Source organism: Suncus etruscus, chromosome 1 (genome assembly GCF_024139225.1).
Source record: "Suncus etruscus isolate mSunEtr1 chromosome 1, mSunEtr1.pri.cur, whole genome shotgun sequence".
In the NCBI taxonomy this organism is placed as follows: Eukaryota; Metazoa; Chordata; class Mammalia; order Eulipotyphla; family Soricidae; genus Suncus; species Suncus etruscus.
This window is the reverse complement of record NC_064848.1, coordinates 125,707,842-125,718,968: the sequence shown is the minus strand read 5'-3', so window position 1 is coordinate 125,718,968 and position 11,127 is coordinate 125,707,842. Positions and strand designations below refer to the sequence as shown.

At 36.5% G+C, this 11,127-nt stretch overlaps 1 protein-coding gene across 2 annotated transcripts in view; it reads right to left on the bottom strand.

Moving 5' to 3' along the window:
- Window positions 1–412: 412 nt before the first annotated feature.
- Window positions 413–11,127, bottom strand: part of CAPZA2 (capping actin protein of muscle Z-line subunit alpha 2) — a 468,908-nt gene continuing 458,193 nt past the window's right edge. For both annotated transcript variants that reach the window (XM_049771041.1, XM_049771040.1), the window contains 3 exons: window positions 7,180–7,251; window positions 2,474–2,536; window positions 413–1,436 (listed from right to left, as the gene is read on the bottom strand). In XM_049771041.1, coding sequence (XP_049626998.1) covers window positions 1,296–1,436; window positions 2,474–2,536; window positions 7,180–7,251 — 276 coding nt within the window. In that variant the 3' untranslated portion in view covers window positions 413–1,295. The remainder of the gene's footprint in view (window positions 1,437–2,473; window positions 2,537–7,179; window positions 7,252–11,127) is intronic.

Genomic DNA, 11,127 nt, shown 5'->3' with positions numbered 1-11,127 from the left:
ACAATCCAAGCTAATGAATTATTTTATTATGCATAATAAAAGTGGTGTTTTAAAAAAACACATTTCCAGGCCCAGACATCTATAAGAGTTTGTGAGGAAAAGATCCCACTGGAGTATAATAAGCAATACTCAATTGAATGAAACCACAAATCCACGCCCAACTCCCTATAGTAAATACTAACATTCATCACAGGCTTGAAATTCCTGTAGCTTCAGAAAATGTATTTTTGAAAAATATTACAGACATGCTTATAATGTATCAGAAGATGGAAATTTTTTTGACTAAAACCATACATCATACATACTCCCAACTTCTTTTCACTAACAACCAATTAAGAATCACAGCATTCAAAGAAAGTAATTGTAAAATAGTATATGAGTCACTTGGTTAGTGATTTTCTACTCAAGTAAATAGGAAAATTTTCATTTTAATGTCACATTGAATTTCATTTCAGTATTTTTTAATTCAAGAAAAAAAATAAACCGAGACATGGTCATGAGTTCAGGATTATATATATTACAATTTGCCTTGTTATAATACATTTGTGGCTTTATGATAAAAATAACTCAGGGACATATGGAATCCAAGCTAATTTGCGCAACTGTCACAAGAGAAAAAAAAAGCATTAATGCATTTCTGAAATAAGTATTTCATTTAATTTCAGAACCAAAAATAGCATTAGACCTTGGTCTTGTTTAAAAAAAAAAAGTTTAGTTAAACACTAAGCTAGCTAAATAACCTTCCTGAAAGGCTTAAACATAATTGATATAAAATGCTTTCCCTCTAATCTCAATCCTACATGAATAAAAGAGGTGTGTGTGTGTGGGGGAAAAGGTAGACAATTTCTTTAGCAGCATATATGGCTAAATCCATCAACCACCTAGAAGTACAATGTCCATTATCAAGTCCATGAAAAAAAAAGCCGAGCAAGTATCAAAAGTTGCCCACTTCATAAACCAAAAGAAGTAATTTTAGGGTTACAGTAAGTAAAATGTTTTGGAAATACTTCAAAACTTTAAACATTAAACTAGAGAAATCATCTTTTCATTGTAAGAAAAGCATAAAAGAAAGTAAAATATATTTAAAGTAAAATTATTTCAATTTTCTGAACAAAAAAAATGAGAAAAAAAAGGTTGATTAGCTAAGCTTTGTGCTCTAACCAAACTAATTACAGTGATTTTTTAAAATGGCAACAGCCCATCTGACTGGGTAGCTTGACAGTTCTGAATACTTTTGCAATGATTTTTTTTTAAACGCAAAAACAATAAAATGATCTGGTCATGCAATGTTCCTCTTATGCATTCTGCATCTCTTTGCCAATCTTGTAGCTAAGAATCTTGTTCCAATCAATCTTGGTGCGTGTTACTGGCAACTGTCGACGTAAGGCTTTGAACGTAGTGTCCGACATGGTCTGGTAATTCTCACTGATGGCAGTCTATAAAAAACAGCAGTTAAAATTTTAAAGCAAATAAAAACAATTGATAAAACATATGCTTTTGAAAATACCTTATTTATGGAAGCAATTTCATTGCTTTGAAAGAGTCAAAACTACCAACAAAACCAAAACAAAAAACCGAAAAACAAACAAACACCAAAAATCTACCAAAAAGGCTTTATTTAAAAGCTCTTAAAAGCAGCTAAAACAGAGCTTATAGTAATTTTGAATTAAATGTAATGAACTGAAAGTGGTAAATAGGATTTGCTATTTGTATGATTTTTTTTGTACTTAACAATTTAATTCAGAAATATTTTATAAAATATTTCTCCAAGAATTCATATATATTTTTAAAGTGTAGTTTAATATGGTCTAGGATCATAATCCAAATGTTTTATGACTATTTGAATTAATATTTGCAATCAGAAGCAAAATAACTACTAGCCAATAATTAGAAACAGTTGGCTAAAAGGAGTTTTTTTTGGTGGGTCATCCTGCGGTATTCAAGTCTTACTCCAAGTTTTGTGCTTAGGAATCACTTTGTTGGGCTTGGAGAATCGTCTGGGTGCCAAGGATTGAACTCAGATTGGCAGCATGCAAGGTAAAGTGTCCTACCGATTGTACTCAGCTCCAGCCTGTAAAATTGAGTTTTGACCATTTTACAAGTTCACACATCTAATAAGTATACATAAAGAACTCCAAAAGTCTATATACACACACATTTATTTAACAGTAAAATATTATGGTTTATGACTGAGATTAATGTTCAATGCCATTATTCTTAAATTTATTTGGCCTACTGACACCTTCCTTTTCAGAAAAATTAAAAAAAATTACTCATATATTACCCTGGAACTCTACCTGGAACTCTACCTTTTTTAAACAAAAAACAGAAGGCAACCCCCAAATGCACTGCTGCTCCCCAGATCATTCATTCCAGCAATCCCCTTTCCCTACTCCACGGTGATGTGGGGTGGCAGTATCATCCACTTTGAGAAATAATGGTACAGGCTATAAAATACTTTGAAAAATCATACCTGATATTCATTTTCTGCAGCTTCTACAATCTTTATAAATTCTTTCGCTGTTTGCACTTCATTCTGAGTAAAAAATATAATCAAGAGCTAAATAAAATTATTACTTAAAGCTATATATTATCTTCAAACAGGTATGTCAAAATAATTTGTTGGTTTAATAAATAATGGAAATTACAGCAAAGAGAAGCTACTGTAAGATAAATTATTCTATGGGCAGAAGAACTAGCAAATAATATTTCAAAAATTTACAAAGTGAGCCTGGCCTCAGTTTATTTATGGTTAATGAAAAGTACAATCTTAATAACATACACTGATTAAAAATTTGATTAAAATACTTAACATCTGGGGCCGGAGAGATAGCATGGAGGTAAGGCGTTTGCCTTTCATGCAGGAGGTCATCGGTTCGAATCCCGGCGCCCCATATGGTCCCCTGTGCCTGCCAGGAGCAATTTCTGAGCCTGGAGCCAGGAATAACCCCTGAGCACTGCCAGGTGTGACCCAAAAACAAAAACAAAACAAAACAAAACAAAACAAAAAATACTTAACATCTTTATTTATTTACCAGTTATTTTTATTGGAGAGAAGTTAGCACCTGGTCCCACAATCAAATACTTAAATTAAAAAGTAACTTTTTGGGGGATGGAAAGGAAATACAGCTGATAAGATGCTTATTTCCAAACAACTAACTCGGGTTTGATCCCAGACACCTGAAATAATTCCTTCAAATCTTGCCAGGAGGGGTCCTGGAATCCAGAGCCATAAGTAAACCCAAACTAAGTACAAGGAGTGTGGATCAAGGGAAAAAAATTGTTACAAATTTATTAAAATATATTTACCATTCTAATTATGCATCAAAAAAATCTACCAATTAGGAAAAAGGAGTATGTTTATACTTTAAAGTTAATTTATTCTACTATTTAAACATTCCTGGAAAAATATTAATTTTAACATTCTAGAATAAGGATTTTTATGCTAAATGAGTTTCATATTTAGTAAAAGTTAAATGGAAACCTAGAGTTGTATAAGACAGTGCTAAAAAATAGCTTTTTAAAATACATTACTTATAGAAATATAAATGTATAGAAATGTATTTAACAGTTCCATTTTTTTCCTTTCTCCAAAAACAGTAACAATAGAATCCCTAAGTAAAGTAAAAAGTGCATTAAAAAAAAAACCTCATCACAAAATAGTGTAAATCACCATGGCTCACACTTGGATCTTGGATGTAGCATAATTAACACAAATTGAAGTGCACCATCAGTGTACTAATAATTATTTAAGAGCTGGAGCAATTAATACTGTGGTTAAGGTGCCTGCTTTGCATGTAGCTAACCCAGGTCTTCCCTAGCATCCCAGATGGTCCTCTGAGCACTGCAAGAAGTGATTCCTGAGGGCAGAGTCAAGAGTAACTCAAGCATGGAGCTTTGGTTTTTTTTTTTTTTTTGTTTTGTTTTGTTTTTGCCACACCCAGTGGTACTCAGGAGTTAATCCTGGTCTGTGCTCAGGATTACTCCTGGACATGCTCAGGGTACCAAATGGGATGCCAGGGATGGAACTTGGGACAGACAAGTGCAAGGCAAACACCAACCCACTGTACTATCATTCCAGCCACCACCACCCCCATGGAACTTTTTTTAAATATTCCACGCTAATTCTGTATAGATTAGCAGTTGATGTTTGGATGCAAGCATGTTTCTAAGTGTAGAACACAAATGTTTATGAGAAAATATAATTGCTTTAATATTATCAATATGCCTGGAGGGGAATCCCATGAAGAAATAGTGGCATGTATAACAGGAATGGATGACAAAATCTTTAGGGAAATAAAGCCAAATTTAATTATTTCTTGAATGTAAAAGCTGAACTTCAAAAAAACTTTACATATTAATTTGGAGCTGTATCACACCCACAAATGTAGTTGTTATGTTGGAACCATGCCAGATCTATAGATTCACTCTTTTCTTGAACTAGATATAAACTGAGCTGTGAAAGATCATGGGTACAGTGACACACAGCAGAAAGCTGGCCATCTCAGGCAAGAAAAGACCCAGACCCAGCCCTGCTGAAACCACACTTGCTGCCTCCATCACCCAGAATCACCGTTTCTCGATGGCCCTACTGCATCACCCTTATAAAATTCAACTTGGGGACACAAATCTGACCAAATGTAAGGTGTGGTGGTCTAGAGCTGATATCACCAAGGTTTTATGGAATAAATGCGGCTACCCTCCCCTGTATCTTCTTTCTTATAGATGGTAGCTTTGTACAAGCCCCTAAAAGTTGTATTAAAAGTAACATTGCTTTTGAATTTTTGGACAACTTCATTTGATACTGTCATCCCTATAGGAACATACCAAATTAACAGAACGATAAGCTTACTAAACCTTCTGCTACTGTATTAATGATTTTCACTGGAAATACAATCATTTTCACAAATGTACTTGCTACTTTTTCCAATAACTGCTTACACTTACCTGGAAACAAATGTATTAGGATCAACTATGGGGTGCATTTTCTTTAAAGGATTTTTTAAAAAAAAAAAAAACATTAATCTGGATTGATGGAGGAAGGAGGATTTTTGATTTGGGTACAGGAATCAGAGACATGTTTGAGTTAAAGCTACAAAAATCTATGAGACGAGGTGTAAATTTCCATACTTTGCTTTAGAAAATATTCCTCCATTCCACGCCCCTTTTTGGTTTCTGAGCCATATCCAGAGCAGAGATTTACTCCTAGCTCTGAGTTTATCACTCTTGACAGAACATAGGCAACTAAATGGGGTTCTAGAAGTAATTGAATCATGGTCGACTAAATTCAAGCTAAAAGCCTTAACCCCTGTACTATCTTTCTGAATATATAATATAGAAAAGCACAAGTAACGAAAGAAAAAAAGAAACTGTACTACATAAAATTGATTCTTCAAATAATATTGAAAATGAGTTTTCAAATGATATTGCCAAGACAGTAAAATACAGAATGGGATAAAATACTGACAAATCATTTATCTGATACAGTATATGTATCCAAATATATAAACAATTTTAATTCAATACTAAATAAAGATAAGCAAGGGATTCATACACTATGTCTTTTCACAATGAGACAAATGACTAATATAGAAAATTTGATCAATTTCATTAGTTACCAGAAAAAATATAAATTAAAAATCATAATGGGGGGGGCCGGGCGGTGGCGCTCGAGGTAAGGTGCCTGCCTTACCTGCGCTAGCCTAGGAGACGGACCGCGGTTCGATCCCCCGGCGTCCCATATGGTCCCCCAAGCCAGGAGCGACTTCTGAGCGCATAGCCAGGAGTAACCCCTGAGCGTCACCGGGTGTGGCCCAAAAACCAAAAAAAAAAAAAAAAAAATCATAATGGGGGGTAGGGCCCGGAGCAATTAACACAGTGGTAGGGCGCTTGCCTTACACACAGATGACCCAGGACAGACGTGGGTTTGATCATTGGCATCCCATATGATCCCTGGAGTCAGGAGAGATTTCTGAGTGCATAGCCAGGAATAACCCCTAAGCATCACTGGGTGTGGCCCAAAAACAAACAAATAGAATATTATAACAGGTTGTCACTCCATACTAACTAGCATGGCTACTCTTAAAAATAAGTTTTATGAAATGATAAGACAAAATTAAAAATGTCACAGATTACTTGTACAAATGTAAAATGGTAAGTAGTCACTTTGAATAGCCTGCCAGTTCTTCAAAAAATTAACTACAGAAGTCCAATATAACCTTGCAATTTCACTCCTAGGTAGAAACTAAAGAGAAATTATAACAATATCCACACACACAAATTAAAAGTTTACAACAGCAACAAACCAAACCAAAAAAATTGACCATCGGGGCCGGTGAGGTGGTGCTAGAGGTAAGGTGTCCGCCTTGCAAGCACTAGCCAAGGAAAGATCACGGTTCGATCCCCCGGTGTCCCACATGGTCCCCCCAAGCCAGGGGCAATTTCTGAGCGCTTAGCCAGGAGTAACTCCTGAACATCAAACGGGTGTGGCCCGAAAAACAAAACAAAACAAAAGTGTCCATCAACTAATGAACGAATAAATATAGTATGCAACATACCATTTGGCAATAAAAAGGAATAAATCATTGATATGTATGTACCAGCAAGGATCCTTGTGAAGATATTATGCTAAATAAAAGACAGTCACAGAAGATCACATATTTAGGATTCATTCATATGAAATGTCCAGAGTAAAAAAAACTAGTTAGAAAAAACTAATGGTTTCCTAGGACTGAAGGAGTTTGGGGGAAAAGACTGAGAAATGGAATTGGGAAATGAAATACGGAATGCTAGTGGGTCTAAGCTTTTAGATAATAGTGGTAGTTCTAACTCTTGACAATGGTCTGTGAATTTAATCTCAGTATCTTTCCAGTGTAAAAAAGTTCTGGGCTGGGTGGATGATTGCATACTTTGCAGACTGGACACTTTGGTTCAACCATAGTTGCCCAGCATTGCTGAGAGCAACCCCCTAACACAGAACTGGGAGTAGCCTCAGAGCACTGCAGGATTAAGTTCACGGCAAACCAAAAAAAAAAAAAAATGGTTCTGGTTTCCAACTGCTTATATCTTTAACCCATATGAACATACCTTAATCCAAACAAAAATATTACTTCATTTTTTCAGTACTTTTCTGGTTTTATAGTAATATGATTGTTCAAATTTTATTTTAGAATTACTTACAGACACTGTTAGAGAATCTTGTATATCTTTATGACTCACTAGTTGAACATTACCATCTTCATAATAATGAACCTATTAAAAAAAGAATTGCAGAAACCACATTATAGGAACCATTAATATTCTCATCTTCATCAAATAAATCCATGTAGATGACTACTACACATTGCTTTGTTGAGTTCTTGATCTTTTAAACTCCAGGACTCTTCTGCTGGCAACCTAGAGAGACTGAAGAACAATTCCTGCAATTATTTAGGAAAGCCTCAGTGTCTTGGCAGCTGGGCATTCGCTACTGGTACTTAAATATAAGGCTTTTAAAATGAGGTTTACAACACTTTCCCAAAAGCATGGTTTCTCTTTTATAATTTCTATGAACCATTACTTTTTCTATGTTTGTTTGGTTCTTTTTTTGGTTGTTTTTGGGTCATACCTGATGGCGCTTAGGGGTTACTTCTGGCTCTGTACTCAAAAGTTGCTCCTGGCAGGCTCGAGGAACCATAGTGGATGCCAGGAATCTAACCAGGGTCTGTCCTGTGTTGGCCGCATGCAAGGCAAATGCCCTATCTCTTGCTCTCTAGGGCCCCAAACCATTACGTTTCTCCAAAACAAAGATGAAATGGGGCCAGAGCTGTGGCGCAAGCAGTAGGGTGTCTGCCTTGCACACACTAACCTAGGGTGGACTGCGGTTCGATCCCCCAGCATCCCATATGGTCCCGCAAGCAAGGAGCGATTTCTGAGCGCATAGCCAGGAGTAACCACTGAACATCACCGGGTATGGCCCAAAACCAAAAGAAAACAAAACGAAAAAAACGAAGATGAAATAAAGATATTCAATGAGTATAAATGGAATGATTACTAGATATGCCTGTTCATTCAAAAAGTTCTAGGGACACAGTAAAAAAGATAATCCTTGATTTCATATTTCAACACAAAGGTAAAAAGCACATTAACATTATTTTAGACACTAAGCAGAATCACCTGGGTTTAGCAAACTGAAACTAAAGAAAACAGCATACTGAAGAGCTTTGAGGTATTTGTGGGAATATAGTCAGCAGAGTGATGCAGCAAAAGTGTGCTGGGCCATGGTAGGAATATATGTGAACTTAGGGAAAGAGGCAAAATTGGAAAAAATACATAGGCAGGGACAAGTAAACTTTGGGTCTTGTTATGATATGCAAATATGTCTAGACTATTTGGTGGTGAACATACTATTAAAATGATCTTTATTTTACATTTAAAACATATCCAGATTTAATTTTTTATTTTTGTTTTTGGGTCATACCTGGTGGTGCTAAGAGCTTACTCCTGGCTCTGTGCTCAGAAATCGATCCTAGCAGGCATGGGAGATCATATAGGATGCTGGGATTCGAACCACCATGCATCCTGAATCGGCTGTGTACAAAGCAAACGCCCTACTGCTATGCTATCTCTCCAGCCCCGCCAGACTTAATTTTTAAAAAGGCATTCATCTAAAGACAATGTGAAAAATGGAATAAGGGATGACAAAATGACCCAACAATTAAAGAAAAGTAACTAATGTCAGGGATCAGATCATTCAGGACCTCAATCACCTTATATTTAATTAACAGTATTGTTGTAGAAATTGTTATCATTATGCAGGTGACAGCTTTTGAAATCAAACTAAGGAAAAATAATGTCACTATTAATGATTACCATTCATTTAGAACTTTGTGTCTGGCACTGCTCTAATCATATCACCCATATTAACTAATCTTCCTCTAGCCATAGCATTTTTTGGGGGAGGGCTGTTGGTTCCCCTTTTTTACCTGATAAAGCAATCTTTAAAAAAAAATTAAATGACTCCTTTATGTCACAGAAGTAGTATCTAGTAGAGCTGGGATTCAACTCAGGCCATCTGTTTTCAAATATCCTATTTCTAGCTTCTATTCTTTTGTTTATAAGGGAGAGTACTGAACATTGCTATAGATATATCTATGTATATATAATGCTTTTACTTAAACATATTGGCCAATTGAAGTTTAATTTATAAAGTATAGTAAGAGATTAGTAATATTAATTATGAAAATGTTAATTTATAAAAAATTCTGTACTCAGTTTATAAATAACACCTCACAATTTTACTGTATCTAAAATTTTAGATTGAAACTGATTTAAAAAGCTGACAAAACCTACACAGTGAGGGCCCGAAGAGATAGCATAAAGGTGGGGCATTTGCCTTGCATGTAGAAGGATGGTGGTTCAAATCCCAGCATCCCATATGGTCCCCCAAGCCTGCCAGGAGCAAATTCTGAGTGTAGAGCCAGGAGAAACCCCTGAGCGCTGCTGGGTGTGACCAAAAACCAAAAAATAATTAAAACAAACAAACAAACAAAAACAAACGTACACAGTGAAACACTAGACAGGCCTGAGAGACAGTACAGAGGTAAATTGCTTGCCTTGCTCAGGTGACCAAGGCTTCATTTCCAGCATCCCGTAAGGTCCCCCGAGCACCATCAGCAGTGATTTCCTAAGCTCAGAGCCAGGACTAACTACTGAACACTGCCAGTAAGGTCCCCAAACCCAGAGCATAAAAGAGGAGTGAAACACTGGATAAGGGATTATGGACGGGGGCACTTATCTAATACTAGTCCTAATTATCAAATCTTTTTATTTTTGTGTCTACAACCAGCAGTGCTTAGGGTTTTCTTCTAAGCTTTGTGCTCAGGGTTAACTCCTAGTGGGGCTTGAGGAAACATATGGGGTGTCAGGGTTCAAACACAGATGGCCACATGCTAGACAAGTGCACTCTACCCACTGTATTATTGCTTTGGCCTTCAAACAATTGGGGGAGGGGGGAGGTTGGGTCACACTCGGTGGTGCTCAGAGGGTACTCCCTGGCTCTTTACTCATAAATTGCTCCTGGCAGGCTCAGGGGACCAAATGGGATGCCAGGAATTGAATCCGAACTAGGTCCTTTTGGGGTTGGCCACATGTGTAAATGCCCTATCTCTGTGCTATTTCTCCGGCCCCCTATTTAAATTTACATCTGAGGCAAAGAGCAAGAAAGGCATAGCTGAAATGGTTGAAGAGAAATCAAAAGATACAATAGTTATAAAATCCCCAAGTTCTGGAATATCATGTAAAGATGAATTTTCATAGTCGATGATACTGTATGTACAATTTATTTGAAAGGTTTAAGAAGGTGTTGTTTCAGAAGGAGATAGACACAGAATAGTCTCACTCATTTATGGATTTAAGAAAAACAAAAGACATTATTGTAGTAACACCCAGAGATAATGAAGATGAGGACTGGAAGGACCAGCCCTCGGTATGAAGCTTACCACAAGAGTGGCAGTTAGAGAAATAATTACACTAACAACATCATGACAATGGTAGTGAGTGAGAAAAGTAATATGCCTGTCTCAAATACAGACAGGGAGTGGGGGAGGAGGAAGATGGGGGGCACTGGTGGAGGGGGGTGTTCTTATTTATAACTGAAACCCAACTACAAACATGTCTGTAATCATGGTGCTTAAATAAAGAAATTATATTAAAAAAAAAAAAAGAAAGTGTTGTTGCAGGTCATTTACTACTGCTATGGGGGCCACATCTAGCAGTGATTCTCCCAATCAAGCAGGGTCAAGTTCAATTTCAAGATCCCGCCTATTTACATGTATTTTTACCACTTGATCCAAGTCTCAAACCTTAAAGAGTTGTTTGTTTTGATTTGATTTGGGGTCATATCTGATAGTGCTTGTGGGTTTCAGGGTTTAATGCTCCGAGGCTGCTCCTGGTAGTATTTGAACATGGACCTCCATCAGGCAAAGCATGTGTTCCAGTCCTTTGAGCTATGTCCCTGGGCAATAAGAGTGGATATGTAAAGCTCTCATCATAAGGGGGTGGGGGAATTGGTAATGATACACGATAATGGATGTTTACTAGACTATTGTGACAATATTTTCATAATGTATACACATTTCAAACCATTAT